This window comes from Strigops habroptila, chromosome 3, assembly GCF_004027225.2.
Source record: "Strigops habroptila isolate Jane chromosome 3, bStrHab1.2.pri, whole genome shotgun sequence".
NCBI lineage: Eukaryota > Metazoa > Chordata > Aves > Psittaciformes > Psittacidae > Strigops > Strigops habroptila.
The window spans coordinates 30,634,041-30,657,113 of record NC_044279.2 but is presented as its reverse complement, the minus strand read 5'-3'; the positions used below and the strand labels follow the sequence as shown (position 1 = coordinate 30,657,113).

The window sequence follows — 23,073 nt, the reverse complement described above, 5'->3', positions numbered from 1 at the left end:
GAGGCAGTGGCATTTCTGTGCAGGTTCCCCCCAGTTTATTCATGAGAACTTCAGGGGGACTGCCTTTGAGGACAGTATCTTTTGAAAATCTGTAGGGGTTACCACGTAAGGGAACACTGACTGGCTGCCTGACTAAGCATATGTAAGCCTTTTCTCTCTACTGTGCTGCCTTTTGCTGTCAATGGCTTTCAGGAAGAAAAACCAGTGGAGGTGTCAGTACTTATACAGGAACAGAGAGGATGGCTACCCGCTCGTTTGCCCTCCGAAAAATTACGATAAAGAAGCTGCAGAAGTTGAAACTGTGAGTTTTCAGTTCCTGTGGGTTTTTTTATTTATTTTTGTTCTTTTTGGTTTTGGTTTTAATAAAAGAGACAAAGAGTTTTCTATTTGACTGTTGTGTATAAAGCTTTAGTTCATTAACAGTAAATGTCACCCTAGAAAGAACATGCTGCCTGTGAATCTGCTCATTGCTTGCGCTTTGATCTGCAAATAAATGTAAGTAAAGGTTGGGCAAAGCAATGGGGTTTAGAAAAGCTACATAAACTTAGAATTCTCATAATCATATTATTAATTCAATAACAAATGATTACAAATTTTTAATAGTCTTAGCACTCATTAATCCCTATGTGAGCACTCTAATTAAAATACTTATTATATTTATTAATGATGAGCTCATATACTTGCTCTAACATTCATTTCCCTTATGGGAAGTTGTCTTAAAATCTAAATGATTAAAAACAGATGGGAAACTGTAACATAATTTAAAAATCATCAACCCATAGATATGGTATTGTATCTTGTTGGTTCAGAAGCTCTCCTGGAGCAAGGTTTTATGCAGTTGGTGATGAAGCTTTCCATACCTCAGAAGAAGCCTAAGTTCTTGGTGGCAAAAGAAAAGCTTACAAAGCAAATAGAGCATGGGCATCAGCAAGTTCTGTCCACAAATTAGATATGAATGCACTGTAGGTTTTCATTCAGAAACCTCAGCTTGGCTAAGTTTAAAAATGCCTTCCTTAACTCAGAGGAAACTGAATCACAGACTGGAAATAGTGATAGCAGTACTCAGGGATGTTCCAAGGGTATCTGTGGTTCACCACTCAGTTATTCACCAACTTTCAAGCAAAGACTTTCATCATATGAGCCCTATATTTATGCTTTAATAGTGATGTCAAAAATAGCATTGTATGACCTATTTCTGAGATTCATTGTTCTCTTTTGACTATCACCTTTGCCAGTGCACTAAACTACTGAAAACCATCAGAATATGCCCCTGTGTGATCAAAAATAATTTATATAGACTTCTGACTAAAAGCAGTATCTGCATCTGTTGGGACCTCAGCAACAATAAAGGAAGTCATGTTAGTATGAAGCTAACAAGTTCTTTATAATAATGAAATTAACTTGGCAGAAACAGAAGAACCTGGTAAGCAGAGACAGTCTTTTTTTTAATTCAGGTTTGAAAATTAATGTCTGAGCTTCAGAGGTGTTTAATACACATTAGAGGTAAGATTATAAGAGAATCAATAAGAAGTAATGTGGAAGAGATGGGATTCTTGATGATGAGACCAGCTTATTCAAAGCCAGCAATGACTTAAAACATCTTTTTCTATTACCTGTACCTAAAAATTGTTTAACTCTTAATGAGTTCATGTGAATTGTTTTGTTCCTGCCAGTAGAGGATCTGTTATGTGGTAGACACAAGCGGAACAGATAACCCAACAGCTGTCGACAAATGTTAATGTAAATGTGATTATAGCTGTTTTCTTGATATTGACATCCGAGATGACACGGGGACACCACCACCAGTGCAGCTCTACTGTCTCAATCCTATTCACAGGAGAGCTTACCTCACTGTTTTATAAGCCATAGCTGGCATAAAAGTTATGAGTAAATAAAAAACCCAGCAGGATAATGATGACACAGTCATTCCCACTAAAGAATCTCTTCCTTCAGTGAACTATATTTATATGTAAAGGAAGTACAGTGCTAATTCTACCCCTGAAATGTGGACTGGGAAATATTTCCAACAAATATATTATTATTCTCCATTCAGCATACCACTGAGAATGCCTGAGGACACTGCGCTTTGTACCAGCATCCCTGTGGGAATTTGCCCTATTATTTCCAACAGCAGAAAAAGGCTCAGTTCTTGTTCCCTTATACTCATGGATCACAACTTTACAGCTGATAAAAAACATTCACAATACACTATAAACTACATTTCTCTGAGTACTGCTCATACCTGGCTTTCTCAGTTCCGTTACCTAACTTGGGATGGCACTTGGATTTGGTAGTTTGCAAAGTTGCACAAGCACAGAAATTTACAGTCAACTGATTTTGCAGTGTATTTTTTTAATTCTAGCACAGAAGCTGGCATATCTTGATCCTCTACATTTCCTTGTGCTCGAAATAGCACTGTGGATTAATAACAGATTTCCTCAAAGTCTTCTGTCAGAGCTATCTGTTGGCTTCACCCTCAGCACTATGCCTTCTGCTTTCCTTCCCCTCCTTGTTCTTAACCACTGACTCCAGCCATCTCATTCCATACTCACTACATTACTATTAGGCCCTTGCCTCCAAATTTTACCCCAAACCTAGCCAAATATGTGACTTCCAACTCACTAATGTCTAAAGTGTCCCCTAATACATCAAGGCACTGAAAGCAATATATTGAGACAGTGCCTTTGGAGAGTCCTGGGACTCTTTTTCTTTTTTTTTGTCTACCTAGACTTTAGTAAAGCCTTTGACTCTGTTCCCCACATCATTCTCCTGGAGAAACTGACTGCTTATGGCTTGGATGGGCTTACTGCTCACTGGATAAAAAACCTGCTGGAAGGCCAGGACCAAAGAGTGGTAGTGAATGGATTAAATCCAGCTGGTGGCCGGTCACAACTGGGGTTCCCCAGGGCTCACTATTGGGGCCAGTTCTGTTCAGTGTCTTGGATATTCGATTTTTCTCATTTCATAATAGGAAAAGAATTAGTGCTTTCTACTTTTCAATATTTTTAAATGTAAGATGTAAATTTCATAACAAATCTCAAGTACTAAGCAATACAAACCAAGAATGTTTGACATGCAACAAATCTTAAGAAATTCCAAAATTCTCACCATTAAAAAAAAAAAAAAAAAAAGAAATTTAAAAAAAGATCAAGCTGCAAGTTTCTCTTATAGATAGTCTTGGTCACTCCAATTTTGCACCTACCATTTTGAAACTCTGTTTTTTTGGCTTTATTTTCTTTTTGCAGAGGTGAGGGGAACTCAACATTTTGAGTGGAGCTCCATGGAACACTTTTTCTGATAAATTATGATCACAAAGCAGCACAAAGCCTCAGAGTTATCTGATGTAAAAATAACGATATTACCTTCTGTGGAATGTAAAAAATGCACTAGATTCCAAGAACAGAACTTACAAACCACTTCAACAAGGTACTTAAAATGATTCAGATATTACATGATAGGGTAATACAGGTCTGCATTTTGGTAGGTGTGAAAGAGTCTCAGGTACCCAAAGAGAGTTTTTCATCAAGTTCTCTGGATATCTCACTACTAATATGAGAAAATGTGAGCAAGCAACAAGTCAATTGTCTCTATGACAAAACTTGTCATCCAGCCTTATTGTATTTTTCCACCAACACTTCCTCTTTCTTTAATTCTTATAAAAGAAAGTTCTTTGCAATCAGGCCAAGTTCCTGAACCATTATACAGCAACTTAATTTAAGTTATTAAAGATAAAGCAGTGAGAAAAATATCAGGGTTTCAGGTTCACTGATACTGTTTAAGATGACTAATAAACAGTGCAGCAATCACAAGAATACTGATGGCATGGAAAGCATTTTAAAACATATGCATGTCTGTATGGGACAAAGACTATTAGAGCCTACATTTGTACTCTTCCTAAGTTTATGTACAAGTTTCTGACCTCAGCCTGTTAAAGTATGGAGTAGTTCTTCCTGACTATCCATACAAATGGATTAGTAGGGCTCAAAAAGTATTAAAAAAGTACACACCTTCACATTTTAAAGATAATTTTTTGTAATAAACTTAAAAGAATATACTTAGGCTGGATAGGGTATATTTTTTAAAAAATATGTTAAAGTCTGCTTTTCAATCTTTAAATATACATGACAAAAAGCAGATCTATAAATAACAAATGACCAAACATTAGAGTTTTCTAGATTACTTGAAATGCTGTATCTCTATGAGATTTGAAAAGATGTGTTAATATTTAGTTCCTCAATCAAATAATTAGAGGAACAACCATACATAAATTAAAACAATCAATTTAATAGTCAGATTTTGAAGACTCAATGTAACTTTTTGAAAGCTAACCAATTCATACATATTTTTTTCATTTTAAATATCACTTTCGCAGGAAATAAAAATGGCACTGACAAATGTTCTTTTGATAAATGAGTTTTAGTGCTAATGTAATGCAAATTAGTTTTGCCTTCAGCAATGATGGAGATGCCAAAGCTTCCATTTAAAGAAAGAAGACTTACACAGGTATTTACATGAATTTCATTAGCATTCCATTATGTGTATGTGACAATAATATTAGTATTATTTTGAGAACTTAATACTGTGGCTGTATCAATTTTCAGCATGTTGATCAGTGCTGTCACATAAATTAATAGTGATATTATCAGGAAGACAGATGAGGATCCCCCATCAACAGGAAATTATAGCATAGAGAGCATGCACAACAGTAACTTTAATATTCATGATGGAATAATTTTTTTCTTTTCTGTTTGAGAAGGCTTGGGTAGCAGCATGGGACTCCACTGTTGCCAGCATAGCAGTTAGAGCTTGCTCCTGTCAAACGCACAACAGCTCACCACTTTGCATCTAAGAAAGCCTGGGCAAACCTGCCGCCCAGTGACTTGAGCTCAGAACTGCCAGACAGAAGCGGTAGGCAGGAGAAAATCCCTTTGCTAGCACATGAAGGAGGAAAACCCTTAATGCAAGATAATACAATACTAAATGAATGAAAGATAAATACTAAAAGTGCATAGTCCTCTTCATCACATCCTACATAAACCCGTTTATTGTATTCATTGAATTTGTTAAAAATTCTGCATTTGTTATTACTTCAGTGCTGAATCCACAAATAACTACAAATAGCAATTCTAGACTTCACATGCAGTCCTACTGTCCCTTCTATACTGACTGATGAAGACTAAGCTGCCTGTGGAAAAGGAACAGAGATTATCTCTACTTGCTCTGCATTTGAAAGCAGGAAGGCTTAGGAATGCAAAACAAGAAGCTGCCCCTGCTAAAATAATTTCTACCACTAATGATCAAGTGCAAAAGGAACACACCAAGTAAGAAAGTACCCCTTATGAAGATGGAGTTACACCACTGACAAATAAATTAATTGATGTTTGGATCTAACTTACTTAACTTTAACTGCCTAAGTGAATTAAGAGTTAGTACCTTTTCAGCTACTTCTGCATCCTATGGAGTATCTATCTCTAGAATCTTTTGAAAGAAGAAATCATCCAGCATGAGATTCAACACCCACATGAAGTAAACCACCTCCTTCTCTCCCTCTGCAGACTATGGAAGGTCTGTAGAGACCAAGCAAGCCTAGCAAAGCTAGGCTAATTTGGTTTCGAAATCAAGCAGTTCAATAAGGTATCTAAAATATTGTGGAGTTAATCAGAATTTGGGGTCAGGGGATCTAGGACCACTGGCTATCTGGAAGATGAAACAGGTGGCCGGGAACCTAAATATTAAGTCAGTCTTCACAGAAAATTACACCTTACGCACTTGATGAGGCCCTTATTTGGTCCAGATTTGTTCACATGATGTGCTTTGCTAGAAAGTGCTGTAAAATTGGGATTACATTTCAGAATTAATTTTCCCTAAAAGAAAAAAATCCAATTTCCTTCTATTTTCATTATTAAGAGGAAGACCCATTATGTCAATGACATAAAAACTTTTGTTCAACATATGATAAAGTCCTTTATCTAAGGACAAACTAATGCCATTAGGAGGGGAGTTGAGCTTTTTCAAGAAGTCTTATGCATTGATTAGTACCAAAGTGCAGATATAAACCTATCAAAAGTGCAGCTTAATAGCCACTTGCAGGAAACGTTTTGAAAGATCCCAGTGTACTAGTGAAGATCTACAGATTTCGTAATTCCCGAAACAACACAAGATACACTTCAAGCTGCTTAATACCCTGCTGCTGAGTTTGGACACAGACTTTGGGGAAATTTATGGCATAAAGGGCTTTGGGTTTAAATGTTTTTCAGCTGATCTTAGTGTACTTCTACTGGCTTGTCGTACAAGGACTTGTCTCTCACTGAAAGAGAGCAGTGTCACTTCTCAGGGATGTTTACAAGTCAGCAAATGAAGAAGCTGACTCTTCAAAGGACTGGTTTGCTCCAAACCAGTCTAAACCAGTTCTGCTTGAAACATCTCACAAAGAGATAAACAGATATTGAAAAAGAAAGAGAGAAAAAATTTCTTGTTCTGTGGAAAATGAAATCGTATTTCCAGCTTAGGAGAAATACTCTGTAGGAGGCACCGTTACATGGTACATAATTTTGAACACAGAGTTGAAACTGAATATGCTTTCTGGCATTCTCAGACACTACAGGTACCATTAGCAATCTTTTCTCTCCACATCCACAGCTCCCCTTGGGAGCATAAACCGCAAAAGTACCTATATGGAGGATTTTTGTATCATTTAAACCCAGAACAACAGAATAAATATATACATATGGGTAACCACTCTGAGGTTATTGTTGAATATTAGATAAATCAGCTTTTGAATAGACATAACGAGAAGGGTTTTCTAATCAAGGTGGTAATTTTGAATAATCATGATAGAAGACTGTAAAGAGATAACCATACATGCAAACATGAAAGATTTATGATTCTTCTTTCTATATGCCAAAACGAGTGTTTTTGTATTAACTTGTTTAGCCTTCACACCAACTCTTCTTGCTCAGTGTTTACACACTGTTTGACTCCTACCCACCATCTGGCCTGGTTTTGTGCCAAATACCAGAAATGTTGATGAGAAAAACATGAGTAAGGAAAAGTGAATGCATATGCGCACATTTCCAAGATAATCTGCACCCTGTTTACGATAAGGCTACCTACTTACCAGCTTTATTCACTGGGATTTAACTGAGGTACCAAAATACTTATGTCAATTTAGATATCTGATTTCAGGTATCTACCTGCAAGTGTCTACATGTCTGTAAAGTATCTAAACTGCAATTTTATTTTATGTTCTTAGCCTACTGTGTCTTTCTAGACCTGAACCAACACAATACAAAAAGTGAAACAGAAAAGACAGCTATTCACATTAAAGAAAACTAGGCTTTCACGTATTAAATAAGGATCTATAGTATCTTACCATAACATTCCTTTCATAATGTTCGTGCTCTTTCTCAAAATCTATTACAAAGCCATTTAGAGACCAGATAAATGTCAGGTCTAATGTGGGATCATGGGATGCAATGCATTGCATGGTAGCATTCTCTCCAACGGTGACATCAACATTCAATGGAGCTAAAGTAATCCTTGTAGCTTCTGTGAAGTTAACAGCAAACATGGAAAATTCCAATAAATAAATGTTTATCCAAATGCAAGCTCAGCTCCATAACTCTTTGATTATGTATACAACCGCTCCCTCAAACTCTAGTTTCCATGTTATTCATGTAGCTACATTTCAAAGGACCAAACTACAGAGAACAAAGGAAACCTTTTACAACTGAAATGACTAACTTCTATTCAGCTGTCCTTAGAAACTGGGTGTTTCAGTCTCTGAATCACATTACTGACTGTTTAAAGCTGTTTTTACTCATTGACTATATCTCAGGTAGAATGAAGACATATGATGAATCTTATGTGACTTGTGTGGCATTTCTTGTTTTAATAATATTTCTTATGTTTTAAAACCTGTCTCTTTAATGAATGGAAAGTTCAACTCAGTTGTCAGGCTGAATCAAATTTCTATTAGAGTACTGCAGGGATTGAGATCTTAATTTATCTACTAAGAAACAATATAATGGATGCATAACTACGCAAATAGCTACATGTGGAAAGGAAGAGGAAATAATACAACAAAAGGAAGAAAGCTGTGTATCTCCCAGCAATGTTATATATTAATACAGAAAAAAAAAACCCAAATGAAAAGGCAGAGGTCTCGTGATACTTGCTAGAGCTCTTGGAGTATGCATCAATCTCATACGGCAAATTAACAACCCTGTTCTGGAAGGGACTCACTGGATCACTGAGACCTGTTGCTTTTCTTTCAATTATTATCATAAAATAAAAAGCCACAGAGTATCTTCCTTATGCCATGATATATATCTTTCCCACCAGTATGAGCGTGGGAATAGAGGACCAAAACCTGGAAGACAACATCCATAAGAAAAAGAGCTATTGCTACTAGCTGAGACCTAGTTTCGAGCATGCTCCAGGGTGCATACTACACCTCACAATACACAGAACAGCAAAAAATCCTCAATAAACCCAACATTACTTGTCAATCTGCCTTTGAGAGAAACCTTCCCCTACTCAAGTAATGTAAAACCTGCTTAATACTGAGGCTATGAGGATGGCACAACTATTGACTTCTGCAGAATGGAGCATCTCATAGTGCATTGAAGCAATCTGTTAATATCTGATCTTTAAAGTCTCAGCTATGGACACATGCTTAGCATACACGCTCCATTCTAGTGTTGTGCCTGTATGTTCAGAATTTGGTTCTACTATCAGTGATTTTCTAAATGTTTGCATAAAGTATTCTACCAGTCCAGCGGCAGTGAACAAACAGTGTGTGGGAAAAACCATCAGATTTGCAGTGCCTGTCAGCTTCAGATTTAACTTTCAAAATTCCTGTAGTCATGCACAATGTCTAAGATGTTTTATGGCCACACAATGTTCTTGGGAATACCATCTTCAAAGCATTCTTCATCAACTCTCATTGTCCACAATGTGAAAATAATTTTGAAATATGTCATCTGACCCTTCTGTTTCTGCTGTGATGCAAGGGAGAGATCTTAGTCTTTTGTTTTTTTCTTTTTAGATTAATCTAAATCTAATTCTACTTTTTAGAGCAGAATTCTCCAAAATTTTAAAATTCTGTGTATCTAGTTTATAAGGTTTATAAACATATGTTTTAAGTGTTTCACCATGTGAATTTAGTATGCAAATGTTCCTTCTGGTTTTAGAAGGTATAATTATTAAGGGGCTCTATATTTATTTACATAACCTTTCAAAATAATTAAATGCCTGAGGGTAATATTAAGATGTATAAAGCTGAAAAGAATGATAAAAAGTAACTGCAAATATTAAACAAATCTCATTAAGCAAAATAAAAGTCTTACAATTAATTTGGTACAATAAATTTGATATAAATCAACCAGAAAAATGCTTTCATATGAGCTGATGATACAGATTAATTCTTACATTAGTACATCTATATTGTGGCATTGAGCTGTCACTTCCAGCATGATTTCTGGAACAGACATTAAAAAATGTATTTGATAAATCATTCTTCTACTATCAGGGATACCTGACAGACATAGCTGTTCATGGATGTCATCTTTCCTGTCTGTATTCTACAGCTATTTATTTATTTGATATCAGGTTTAAAATAAACAATTAAGGGTATCATTCCTCCATGAGTAAATAAAAACACCCATAAAAGAAGGGAATTTAGTAGTGCAGCCATATGGCTATATGTACCTATTGCACCAATTTAATGCATAGTTCTTTAACTGAAATGCTCTCTCAAACCCGCTTACTCCACCAGAAAAAAAATAAAAGAAAAACTAAAGAATGTCAGTAAGAGTGCCATTTCTCTGTTTGAGTCATGGCCCCAGAATCACACCTTAGCCTGAGTGCTAAGCTACCAATTTTAATGAATGCATTAAAATGTGTCAATGGATCAGATTTAATAATCTCTTATGGAAAAATGAATCTTGAAAATTGAGATACTGTCTCAGAACTAGTGCAAACATACTCTGTTTCTACTGAGCAATGTGTTTTTAAAGCATCACTATTTAATGAACATCTAAATTAGAAAGAAAAGATATAAAATGGCTTGCAAAATGCTGGAACAAAAATTAGTGATTTTGAGTAAAAGGATTCTACCCAAAACAAACTAATGCAATTTACAGGTTTACCTGTCATTTCTAGAACACCAGTGCTATTAGCTTTTCCTCGGTTATTTTCTGCAAAACAAGTGTAGCGACCTTCATCTAGCTTTGTGATATTGATAATTTCCAGGCTCCCATCATCCCAGATACGTATGCTATTGAAAGTGCAAAAATACATCAAGAGAAATTAGGTTTTATATCAGAAAACAATACTTTCAGTAGAATAGTAGTAAGTGAAAGAACAAACCACAGATGTCTATTGGAAGCTCACATATAAATACTGCAGTTATAAACACTCTTACAGTAAAAAACGTTTGATTAGACTGTGGCATGATTAGATGCCTCACACTGCTGGAGCAAGAGAATGTACTTTCACTCACTTGCAGCCATTCTAATAGTTTTCTTACAGTTTTGTGATATCATTCAATTCTGAAATGAGAACAGCACCAAACAGTTGGATACCCCACTAGCTATTTGGATCCACACTGGCAGTAACATTCTGGCAGATTGTTCTGAAATTACACAGTCTCCTACTCCTGAAGTCTGCAAAAGTGAGAACTAGCCTACGGGATAAATAGAAACATAAGGCAGCATTTTTAAGACTCACAGTGTCCACTAACAGTCAATACTAACCGGCTCCCATTTACAAGCAATTCTGTTCCTTTGCTCCAGGAGAATTTTGGCTTAGGAGCAGCTTTGGGCTTGCATTCAATGATTACACGACCCCCTTTAGCTGCTAGGATTTTCTTCTTCATAGGGTTCAGTTCAAAAGTAGGAGGTGAAGCTGAAAGCCAAAATTAACACAAGTATTGTTGTTAGTGATTTTTCTGCAAAATACAATTTGTTTGCAACATGAAGTAAATGACAAAACTATTGAATTGTATGCAAATGTCCATTATTCAGATCAGTAAGAAAAATTGTAATGATAAAAGATATCCTGAGAAATAGATGGTGATCTAAAATAGGAAAAATCATTTGTAGTTATATGTTGCGTTATGCTAGAGGTTTCTTTCTGTTGACTTCTGGACTTCCATCTAAGTTTAATCTAACAACATCGAAGTCCACCAAAATCAATAGAAAATTCCTCCTTTTCAAATGCCTTTTTATCAGTCCTAATAAAATTTAGATTCTTGGAGACCAATTTCTGCATAAAGTGGCTCATTCAATCATATTTTCAAATAATACTTTGTTCTACTTTTCATTGATTTTAACCCCCCTCTAGCAACATTAAGGTTGTACACTTCCTCCTCTTTGTAGTTTTCTGTTTGACTGACTGGCCTTAGGTGCAGTCTCAGATGTACACAAGTAATGAGACATAAGTGTAACAAGCACCACTCTTACTTATCTGAGGTTAGATCTTTGCTTACTAATTTTCTTTTGTATAAAGACAAAATGCTTTTCATTATTTTGCATCTCAGCGAATGTACACAGCTTAAAGAAATAGGGCTATAAGTTCATTACAGCAGTACAGAGAAAAACTGACAAACATCCACATCTTAAGAAAACTGAATTTTGCAAATGAGCATCAAGTGCTCATTTCTGGGTAATTCAGGCCGGTAGTGAGTACCTAGTAATGGAAGAACAGCAATGGACAAAGTATTGTTGTGCAATGGGTTGGGGAAGTCAAGGATAGTTTAGCTCTTGGGAAGGTCTGAAGGCAAGCATGAAATGGAAAGAACCCAGGGTAACTTCTGCAAGGAAATCTCCTAGGAAAGCCGTTATGCCTGCTCTAATGACATCAGTAAAAATGTCAGAAATTGTTTTAAGCCTGAGCACTCTGAATCTGAAAGTCAAACCTTCAATAGGATGCTCCTTAGGAAAACAATGGATTAATGACTACCCCCAGCCACCAAATGGAACAGCTATATTGCACACAACCATTGCAGCTGGTCATAGCAGATTGTAGAAGGCAAAAGCAAAGGGGAAAGTGAAAAGGAAGAGTTTTAAAGGCTTGGTGACTGACAGCATGGTTTTTAAAAAAGCATATTTTACCCACAGAGGAGTGAGCATAGATAAACAAAAAAGAAAATGCTCCTCAACAAGTTTTGCAAGCTTGAGAAGGTAGCCAATAACTCTACGTGCTTCATGTAAGTTCTGTACTATCAGTTCCTCTGAGAACTGATAGTGCAGCAAACTGATAGCAAGCAAACATCAGAAATATATATAATATAACAAACATTTCCTGCAAATCAGGAACTTGATTCCTCAATTTCTTGACAAAACCCAACTAGACTGAGTGAGCCTTTTTAGCTTTATCCTCATAGGAATCTGTTACCAAACTATGCCTGCAAATATGACTGCTATCTTACTCAAACCTGAAATAGTAAATAGAGCAAATAATCCCACTGACCCACAATCTTCAGTTCAGCATTTGCATAAATAATTCCATGCGTGTTTTCTGCTATACATTGGTACATGCCGGCATCGTCAAAGGTCAGACTTTGTATTCTTAGTTCACCTTTCCGGAACTAAAACACAGAATCAATAAAACAACAAGATATTCATATAGACGATGTATGCTGATGAATTTATACCCATTCCATATTTCTTCTGTTTTATTTTTTTTAGGGATATAACATTAAAACACCAGTGAGACTTTATTTTACCCATGTTACATTTCAGTCTTTGTGACAATCTGTTCACCTTCTTATTTTAAAGAAAGACTCAGTGTCAATCGATATTTCTCTGGATAAGTCGTAGCTGAGTGGCACTTGACACACCTACTCTTCAGTCCCATTACCATATCAGTGCAAACACTACTGATTCAGAAATAAGAAACAAGAAATGAAATTCATTTTATGCACTAAGCTTTGTTTCGCTATGCTCGCTGTTCAGTACCTTCTATTGTATGTACATTGTTTTACAACAGTAAAAGGTCAAAGCAAGTCCCAGTGAGGTAGGAGTTTTTCAGATGATTCCTCTGAGAAGCAGCATAAACTATTTTCTATTACTTTCTTTTAGTATGAAAAGAAAACATAGTAAATCAAAATAAAGTACTTAATCTATTTCTAAAAAAATGTGTATAAAAAGACATAGTGTGGTGGATTATTTTGTAAATTACAAGTAGATGTCTATCTGTTTTTGAAAGATCATCTTAATAAATTCTGTTTTCTTCCGAAATTCAAGCTGAAAAACTTTAAACCTTGTATATTAGTAAATTGGAGTGCATGGAGCAGTGAAAGATTAAAAGAATACTATTTATCTGAACAAGGAAGAGATTAAAGAAAACATATTTCCTGCACTGTTTTATATTAAAACATTTAAATCAGATTTTCTGCAAGGAATCTTTGTTTTGTGCTAAGCAAAATACCTAATAAAAAATTATCTGATTTATAAATGAGCTATATTTTCAAGGCAATTTAAATATTTTTTCTATTTTCCATTTGGAAATCATCTCATAATATTTACAAACTCCATAATCTTCTGGTGTACTACTGCACAATTACACACCACTTTCTGCAATCCAGCATGGAGATTTTGTCAATGAAAGCCAAGCTGAGTGAGGACCATCAAGCAATTCACTTGTTAAATTACTTGTTTGTAATAACTACTGAAGCTAGAAAGCAGCATTGTTTTTCCTGGTTTAAGCCAACTCCATACGGCAGATGGTGATACCCCTGTTCTCCCTCCAAGCTCCCACATTCTTCTTACAATATAAAGCCAAAACAATGCTGCTTCATTGTCTTTTTTTGTTTGCTTGCCAAGATCAGTGTCGCCACAGCTCAACAGATGCAGTGTTACATTGTGCCCTCTTCTATCCTCTTTGTTCTTTTGGCTCATCATAGAGTATAAGCAATAGATATCAAATACATTGTTGAAATGCCTGGACAGAAAATCTACTTTGTTTAAACAAAATATCCAATGTAATAAACTTAAATTATCAAATGGTACTCATTTAAACTTCACATCACCTAAAATAATGGAATTTTGCCATATTCTGTGGCTAGAAAAAACATGAAAAAGCACATGATACAGAAACACTGGTAATTTAAAAATTACTCTTTCTTCTCATGTCTCCACTGACTCTATTTTGTCTTACAATTTTAAAGACACACTCATGTTTAATGTGGTAAAAAGGATTATTTTTGGAGATAAGCTGATAGACATTTTTTATCCAGAGAGAAGAAAAAAGCATTTAGTTAAACAGGACTGGAGAAAAAGGGATATCCAGCTCTCAACATGTAGTCAAAAGACAAGTTCATAATTCAGACTGAATATTAAATAACCTAAAGAAATGCTGAACTCTTCATTTCTTCAGAAAACTGAAGAGAAGACTGAGATGGAACTTTAAAAAAGTAGATTTTAATGCCTAATGCGAGTGGATCGGCAGATATTTGTATCATTATAATTAATTTTCTTTTAACCTTTTAATAATGCACGCTTCAAAAAATCATTTGCATCAATCCTGTATTATCTATGGCAATATACTTACCGAGACACCATTCTTCAACCACCTAATTGTTGGAATAGGCTTGCCTGTAGCTACACAAGGCCAATATAGGTCACTGCCTATATCCTTCTCTGTGTCATTGATATGTTCTACCCACTCAGGAGAAGCTGAAAGATAAAAACCATGATGCCTTGTAAATATAGCAGATACATATTTAATTAGCATTATGTTGTATTAATTCCACTGCTTTTTCACGAGTGTCCAAAGTTATGTTACCACTTACACTGACCTGTAGATTATACAATGTGGAAATTACTCAGTAACACCATAAAAATGATAGTTAAATGAGAGGAAATTGTGCAAAACCATGTAAGTACTGAAAGGTCTACAAGAAAATATTCTCTTGGTCCAGAGAAGCTAATTAAGAATTTAATATTGAAAATGCCCCAGCATTTTTGCTTTTGCTAAGCAAATTAACCTATTTATTAGCTTTACCTATTGCAAGCATTAACAATCTTCCCATATCAATTTTGAATTTATCTCAGTGAAGTTCAAGCACTTAACTGAGGATCTTAAGTCAGCAGATGTTCTGTACAGTCAATGAGAAGAGACAGAAATCTTCTGAAGGTAATTCAGATGTTATGTATGACCTTTTCATGCCACAGTTTTGTGGCACAAGCCTCAGTCAAGGAATGATGGTTCTTAAGATGGGAATAGTTGGGATGATTCCACTATGAGTGGTAAGATGCAATCTTTTGGTTGCCTCACTTGACCAAATGCATGAAGGGAAGGGACAGAGGGTGGAGGAATAAATAATCAAGTGTAGCTAATAAGAGAGAGAATTAAGACAGAAAAGACCAACAAAATGAGGAAACAAATTGTAAGAAACCTAATCATCTCTTTTTCTTCCTGGAAGTTCTTTCACTTCAAGTACTCTAAATTTATTTAATTTCCATTATATTAATGCTAACACACACTACTGTCAAGGTGTATACACAGCTATCATAACCAGACAAATTAAGTAGTTGTTCAATTAACACTCAAATGTTATGCTTGGCATTCAATGTATGAGTTTTGATTTTGCTCTATTAACTTGAATAGCAGTGTGTCAAGATGATGTTACGAGTCAGCACTGACATTACCTGTGAAAACAAAGATATCTGCAACATAAGTGAAAGCAACATAGCCTGTGAAGAATAAAATTGTTTTACTTACCTTGTACATAGACTCTTGCTTGATGTTTATCTTTTCCTTTATAGTTTTCAGCTTCACACTCATAAAGTCCTTCATCTTCATACTGAATATTAAAGATCTTAAGAACTGCACCAGACATGCTTATCTCAGCAGTGGCTGGCATGGGTTCAAGGTATTTACTCCATCTGAGTTCAGGAACCGGACTTGAAAAGGTACAGTAAAGTACAAATCAGCATGTTCAAGAACTGGCTGTTAAATTGCAGACTACAAAATAGTGTTTGATGATGAAACATGTCTTTTCATTCCCTGAAATATGAAAGTGAATAGTGCTCTACAATAACTTTAAAACACACTTACTTCCCAAGAGCAAAACACTCCAGCGTCACATTTTGCCCCAGGAGAGCATATGTGTCCTTGAACTTAACTTTGATATCAGCAGGATATACTTTTGCACCTAATATGAAAAAAGAGATTTTCAGAAAAGGCACATCAGAAAGGAACACAGTTATTAAAATTTCCACAGCTCAAGAAAACCGTTCTTGAAATGCCAGACAAAATTCTTTACATGGAGCTTGACTGGTCATGAGGTCTGATTTAGCACTGAACTTTTAGTAGTAATGCAGAATTGTTTTACTCAGCAACTAGTTATCTTTCTTTGGGTGGTAATGCCTAATATTTTTTATAGCTCAATGCTTTAACATGTACTTGCATTTGAAGTGTGATGATGCACTGTCCATGTGAGTAGACAAAAGCCTGAGTCTCTCTTTTCCACAGATTCTTTTATTGAATGGAATATTCTGAATTACTGTGAATTTGATATTATTATCGTAGTAAGGGTATGAAGGAACTGGAGCCAGCAAATCTACAGCTTAATGAGGGCACAGGGATGCAAATGTAATCAAATCTACCTACTGGTGATCCCTGTAGGACTCCTCTTGCAGTTCTTCTAGATGAAGATCTCAGTATGAGTATTGGCCATGGAAAATTTGGACAAAGATCACTGATTTGTAATTACTCAAATTCAATTACAGTTCTTCACAGTAATATGGAAATTTTAACAGATAAAAGGGTCACTGAAATCTTGATGAGTAGCTTATGAAATTCTCGTGACTGACAGTTGGAAGTGCCAAAAGGGAACCTGGTTACCATTTGGAAAATATGCAGTTTTCATGAAGAAATGGCAGAGAATTATCTAGTAACACAAAGCCACATAGGTGTCTTAGGGGATTGGCCATGAGACACAAAGACCTTAAGCCACCATTGGATAGGAAATATCAGCAGAGGAAAAGGATTTTCCATTTTCATGGGGGATTCACTGGGAAAAAATTAATTCCTGAAGCTGTTCATCAACTTTTACATGAAGTTTCTGTTTTATGGTCATATCGCTTTGAAACAACAATAAGGTCAGAAAAGATATTAAAGGTTTTGGGATGAGTACAGGGGCTTATCACACAAAAGAGATGGGGACTCTGGGGATGAGAACTATTCCCAATGGTATGAAAGGAAATTTGTGAATGAATTCAGAGAGACATCCTTCACAGAGATTTCACTGTGGATGGGAATATTTTGGACCTCTGTACCTGGAAAACTAAATAACATTGTGCAGTAGCCATTATAACTTGCCACGTAATTCACCTCACAGAGCTGAAAGAATTTACGAATGAGCAAAATTAAACCACAAAAATTTTGAACGCTCTTTCCAATAAATACTTACGATCAGACTGTGGAATAAGTGGAATAAATTTGCTGAATACACTCTTTGTTATTGATGGGCTGGACACAAAACACGAATAATTGCCCTTATCTGATGCTTCTACATTTGCAATGTAGAGATTGCCGTTTGTCTGTGACACAAATCGTCGTTTGTCCAAAGCAATGAATACTGGGAACTCATTTAGAAGCCACCGATAACTGAGGTCATCTGGAGGAAAATATTCTCTAGTCAATATTAAAAACCAATACTATCAACTACTTAAGCCATGGAATACTGACTGAATATAAATTACTTCACTCTGATATCTAGTTTATAGACCTTTCCTTTGGGAGAGGCAGTTATGTGGGAGAGAATATAACATACATGTCTCGGTAGGAGCTAATACCCATCTACACTGAACACAGGAGCACTGCTGCCATGAGTGCAGATTACTGGGTACTCAGCTCCCCTTGGGCACAGCCTTCCCATAGGAATCAGAACAGAATGGGAGGAAATGGGCAGCTGGATCTTTACCTCATACAACTGAGAAGCTGGGAAGCCCTCACCAGCCTTGCAATTTAGACAGAACCTTAGAATATTTTAATTAGCAATATGTCTCAGTTCTTTAATTCCTTGCAATACTTAGACACAGAGTATGAAAACTAAAACATTATCCTATTTTACAAGGTAAAAGAGATGCTAACATCAGAATTCAACCCTCTGAATGGAACCTCAGATACTTGAGCTTACAGGCATAATCCCTGCAGAGCTCTTCAATAGCTAATGATGAGAAAAAGGCACTTCCAGAACATAAATAACCTCATCTGGTGCCTACTGTTGTTCCATGACTTTAACAGGAATCCATGATCATTTCTGTTGAGCTGATTTCATCAGGTGGAATGAAACTAGACCCTGTCCAAGGCCAGCAGAAAGTTTGGGATGACAGAGTGAGAGAGTAACATGTACTCAGGTCTTTTGAATGGTAGAACAAGTCTCCCCTCCATTATCCAGATTAGTCTGAGTAATTTAGGTATCAAAACCTATTTAAAAATTGAATAACATCTTTTACATACGGCCAATTATAGGCATATATACAAAATGGAAACCTAACCTAAACAATGATTCTCAAGCTGCATAAAAGTTACTGTTTAAGTAAAATTAGAAGAAACTTTCAAAAATATTTATTTCTCTTTCACTCTTAAGCAGTTGACGATGAAGCACTTTATGCTGAATTACCTGGGTAGTGGTAAGGAGGCTCACAAAGAAGCACTGCTCCAACACCTTCTCGCACTTTAACCTCATAGCGTTCCTCAGGTGGAAAGGGATCCAGATCTAGTTTAAAAGAAATGGGGGGAGGAAAACTGCGGGTTTAATACAAGAATTTTTCTTTATTATTACTTTCAGCCCTGTAGACATTAACACAGAAATACAATGACATATGGTAGATAGATACCTGTGGACCCACAATGCCAGTTTAGTTCATTTTAACTTCATTATTATGAAGTGCAATGAATATTTTACAGTATTTTAATCATCACAATCACAAATGCCAGAAAAAAACCTTGGTGTAGATTGTATCCCTAAGAGTAGCCAAGTGAGCTACATTTGAAGAAGGAATCCCAAGAAGAGAAAGGAAAAGTTTTTGTTGTTTTTTTTTTTAATTGGTTTCTCAAAATATGCAAGTTTAATTCTTTAATGTAACTTAAAGCAGCTTCTCTAAAATGGCCTGGCTGCCCTTCCTGACAACCCCAGCAGCCAAGGACTGCTAAGCAGCTAGCTCAGACACATCTTTTGTGCCACAAGTTTGAGACATAAGTGACTCAGATCCCACGAGAAACCTTAGCTGACCCTCTTTAAACCAACTTCCATGCAGCAGAGTAAAGAGACTGGGTAAAATTACAAAGAAACAAGTCCTTCATGGAGCTACACATCACCCTACAGACTGGGAGAATAGTAATGGTATTTGCAGTGATAAGACAACAGCTGCAACAGGGTCAATAATGGCACTTTGCTTCTTTTTTTCACTCATTTAGTGTAACCAGCCTGAAATGAAACTATTAGCATTTTGAGGCAGGGAAGCTTCTCTTGTGAAGCTTCTCCATGTCACCAAATGCAGCAAGGTTGTAGAGATCACAACTGGAGTCCTGCTCTAAATGCTACTGTGGTGCAAACAATATATGCGTAACAGCCAAATGCACAGCCTCTCAATGCAATATTCTACCATGGAAATCATCTAAGCTAACTTCATTCAGATTACTTCAGCTTTCTTCGGTGGTAGGCAGCTACCCAGTCCTACTAAATTCCCAATGCTGGCTCTGAAATCTAACTAAAACTGAAGTCCAAGAGCAGCCAGCCAGAAACAGTAAAAAAAAAAAAAATCAGGACAGAGCTGCATACTAGAAGATATTAAGAAGAAACCAGAGACTATTCACTACTGTCAAATCCAATGTATAGTTAGATGGATCAAGTAGACACTCTGCATTACTTAAAAATAATTAATTCCTTAACTTCAAAACAGCTGCTACATTTACTAAACATGGTACAGATGAAGGATTCCTCCAAAGCCAAGCACAGCTGTCAGACCCGAATGACTACAAGAATCTAGGAAGCAAATGTCATTAAGCTTTGTCAAACGCATGAAAAAAACTCTAGGAGAGTTACGTTCCGGGAAAGATGCCTCTTCCAACTTCTGAAATGTTTAGTAGCTCTGAAACTACTAATGTTTATTCTGCTCAAACAGACCAGTAGATAACACAGATCTTTCCAGTGATTGACTGGATCTTGACTGGATCAATGCCCAAATGGTAGGCATTGTAATGGGCCACTCTAAGGATCTCTCTAAAGACTTCTGATTATTATTTTATTTATTTTTACCCTGTGCCCTAGTGCAATGCATGTATTCAGCTCTCCACAACTAGCTCCCAATTAATTTGGGATATAAATCTTTGATAAAAAAGAAATTAAGTTTACCACAAGGACTTACTAAGAATTAGCTATGTGATCAGACAGGATTTGAAGTCGAAGCCAAGGAAGCTCTTCACACAGATTGGAATACCTCTATTCATATAATATGTCCACTAATTTGACTATATTCCCATCCATTTGCCAGCATGGACCTTACTACACAACTACTTTGTATCTTCAAAATATTGACTGATCTCTTCCTAAAACATCAATTTCCTTGTTTCAGGTCTTTCGATCATCTTATATACTTGTCACAGTTATCCAATTTTGCTTTCTTTGGAACAGATTAGCGCCTCGAATCTCTTGCAGAAACAGGAAGAAATAAAAATTACAATCATTAGCAAAAAATGTGTTTCTAATTTGATACTGCTTTGCATACGCATGGTGTAGATGTAAGGAAAACATATCATTCATTGCTTCTAAGTTCTTTTAGCTATTTTAAAGTGTAGACATTTTGTTTCTAGTATTCTTGAATAACTTCTGAATATTTAGGATGGCCACCACAAATTTATATACATGGAAACAGACAGGCAATTTGTGTACGTAAAACATTATGTTAGTCCTGAAATAAAATAGTCTATACTAAGTGCAGGCAAGTCATCCAATTATTGAGATGAAACTGTATACTTTTTTCCCACTTATGAAATGCTCTGTATCTGACTAGGTCTTGATATTTTCTTTACATTAGCACTACTTAGTTATTACTCAATAATTATAATGTGTGATTCCATGAACTCTTAATTGGAAGAAATTCATTTTTAGCTAGAATGAAAGAATTAGCATAATCACTCTACTCCTATAAACATACAAGTAATAGCTAAAGAGTATGGAAATTTCTCTTCCTTGTCATTCTTGCAGCCTCTCTGCTATGAAATTGCTGTGTTTGACTATTCTGAAACTGCTTCACAGCAAATAGAACAGTGAATCACCTCTGACTTTGCTCGGCACACACCAAAAAGCCACTAAATACTCCTGCAGGATAAAATTCCTTCCCTCAGGAGGATGTGTGTAACAGTTAAAAAAATTTTAATGGGTTTTAGAGAACTGGATCTGAAAAGATCCAGCTCTACTAGAGGCAGTGTTTTCAGATGTTCTCAGCATTAAAAGGCACACAGGCCTTTGTGAACAGTCACTGGTAAGAGAGGATTCTTTTTTTGTGGATTCCTATTTTTGTCCTCTGATGAAAAAATACATTGAGGAAAAAAAGCATCTTAAGGCAAAATAAAATAAAAATCCCAAACACTGTGTTCAGTCAGCAAATTTTACATTACTCTTCATGTAGTACATCAGTGTTTTACAATGCATGTATTTGTTGACAGTGCAGGTCTGGGCATATGGATGCATTCATAAGACTGGTTCATGACTGTCAGAAGCTGACAGAAATGTCCCCCAGCAGGGTCTTCATCACAGCATAGGAGTCAGGGAGCATGCTTTACTAGCAAGTGCCATGCCTTCCTCCATGCCTTCTACCATATGCCCCTAGTTGCATCTTTCCTCTGTGGCTATTTGTCCTCAGTTCCTACCATGATTTAAAGAGAGTCTGGGCATTATTATCTCAAGATCTGGTTCCAGAAGTCTCTTCCATTATTAATTTAACAATATCTCACTGAGAAGGATGTTGTGTCAGCTGAATGCTAAAGAATATAAAATCCTTACAAAGCTTAGTATGTGTTGATCTCTGCAGACTAAGGCACTTAACATATTGTTTTTACAAAGTAATACAGCTATAGCATATGTTAGGAGAAGACAATGCAGTTTCTATGCTTTGACATAAACATCAACTTACATCCAAAACTCAGAGTGGCTTCACTGCTTCTGACAGTTCCAAAGATATTCGATACTAAACAGACATATTTTCCAGCATCCCGTGATTTCTCTGGATTATTGATAACAAGTCTGCCTCCCACCATACTGTAGCGATCCTTTGTTAAATCAATGTCCCAGTTGTTGAGTTTCCACCTAGTAAAAAAAGAAAAGCCAGATGTAAGGTTTGGCCCCAAATCTGGTAAGAAATAAGATTTGAAAAATAACTCATAGATTGTGATAAACTATACAGGAAAGTATGAATATACTTCTGTATATGTTTCATGTTTTTCTTCGGCAAGAGCCACAGATTTGAACTCCATAGATCTTTTAAATAGAACAGCCTCAGACTGTTTAGCCTTCTCAGAGATGTGACATTGGTTAAAACCTGATTGCTGGCCATGCAGCAAAGGATGCTTGAGCTGGTTGTGAATGAGCTTGCTAGTGATCAAGTACTGTGATTGCAAACATATCATCAAATAGTTATCTAAGGCCAAATTAGCTAAGAAAATACTCCCTCTGCACCTTTAAAGTATGGACTAATGAAATTTTTAAGAGCCTTTTGAAAACTTGCTGTAGGGGATGAAAATGTTTCATACAGCCTAACATGCCAGTGAAATCAGTGCAGAAACAGGGGCATGCCTGATTCAAGACATACTTACCACATTCAGAAAATTGCTGGACTCTTTCACCTTAATTACTGTAAAATCCCACAGACAGTTCCCTGAGTTTCTGTAACTTGCACTTCAGGAACTACGAAAGGAACTTGGTCGCCTACGTCTGGCCCTTATTGATTAAAAAAACCTTAAAATACATGGCGTGAGAACCAGTATCCATCATTTATAGCTCTGTATCTATTACTGTGTCCACAAGGGGGAGCCCATAACCTTCTCTGAAAGGAACTG

At 36.2% G+C, this 23,073-nt stretch overlaps 1 protein-coding gene across 1 annotated transcript in view; it reads right to left on the bottom strand.

The window, feature by feature from the left end:
* The window catches only part of CNTN1 (contactin 1), a 235,892-nt gene that overhangs the window by 49,258 nt on the left and 163,561 nt on the right, over positions 1 to 23,073 (bottom strand). The window contains 10 exon segments of the mRNA XM_030479376.1: positions 7,373 to 7,548; positions 10,152 to 10,279; positions 10,758 to 10,908; positions 12,475 to 12,592; positions 14,557 to 14,681; positions 15,730 to 15,911; positions 16,066 to 16,162; positions 17,423 to 17,629; positions 18,638 to 18,733; positions 22,152 to 22,324. Of these exon segments, the coding sequence (XP_030335236.1) occupies positions 7,373 to 7,548; positions 10,152 to 10,279; positions 10,758 to 10,908; positions 12,475 to 12,592; positions 14,557 to 14,681; positions 15,730 to 15,911; positions 16,066 to 16,162; positions 17,423 to 17,629; positions 18,638 to 18,733; positions 22,152 to 22,324 (1,453 nt within the window).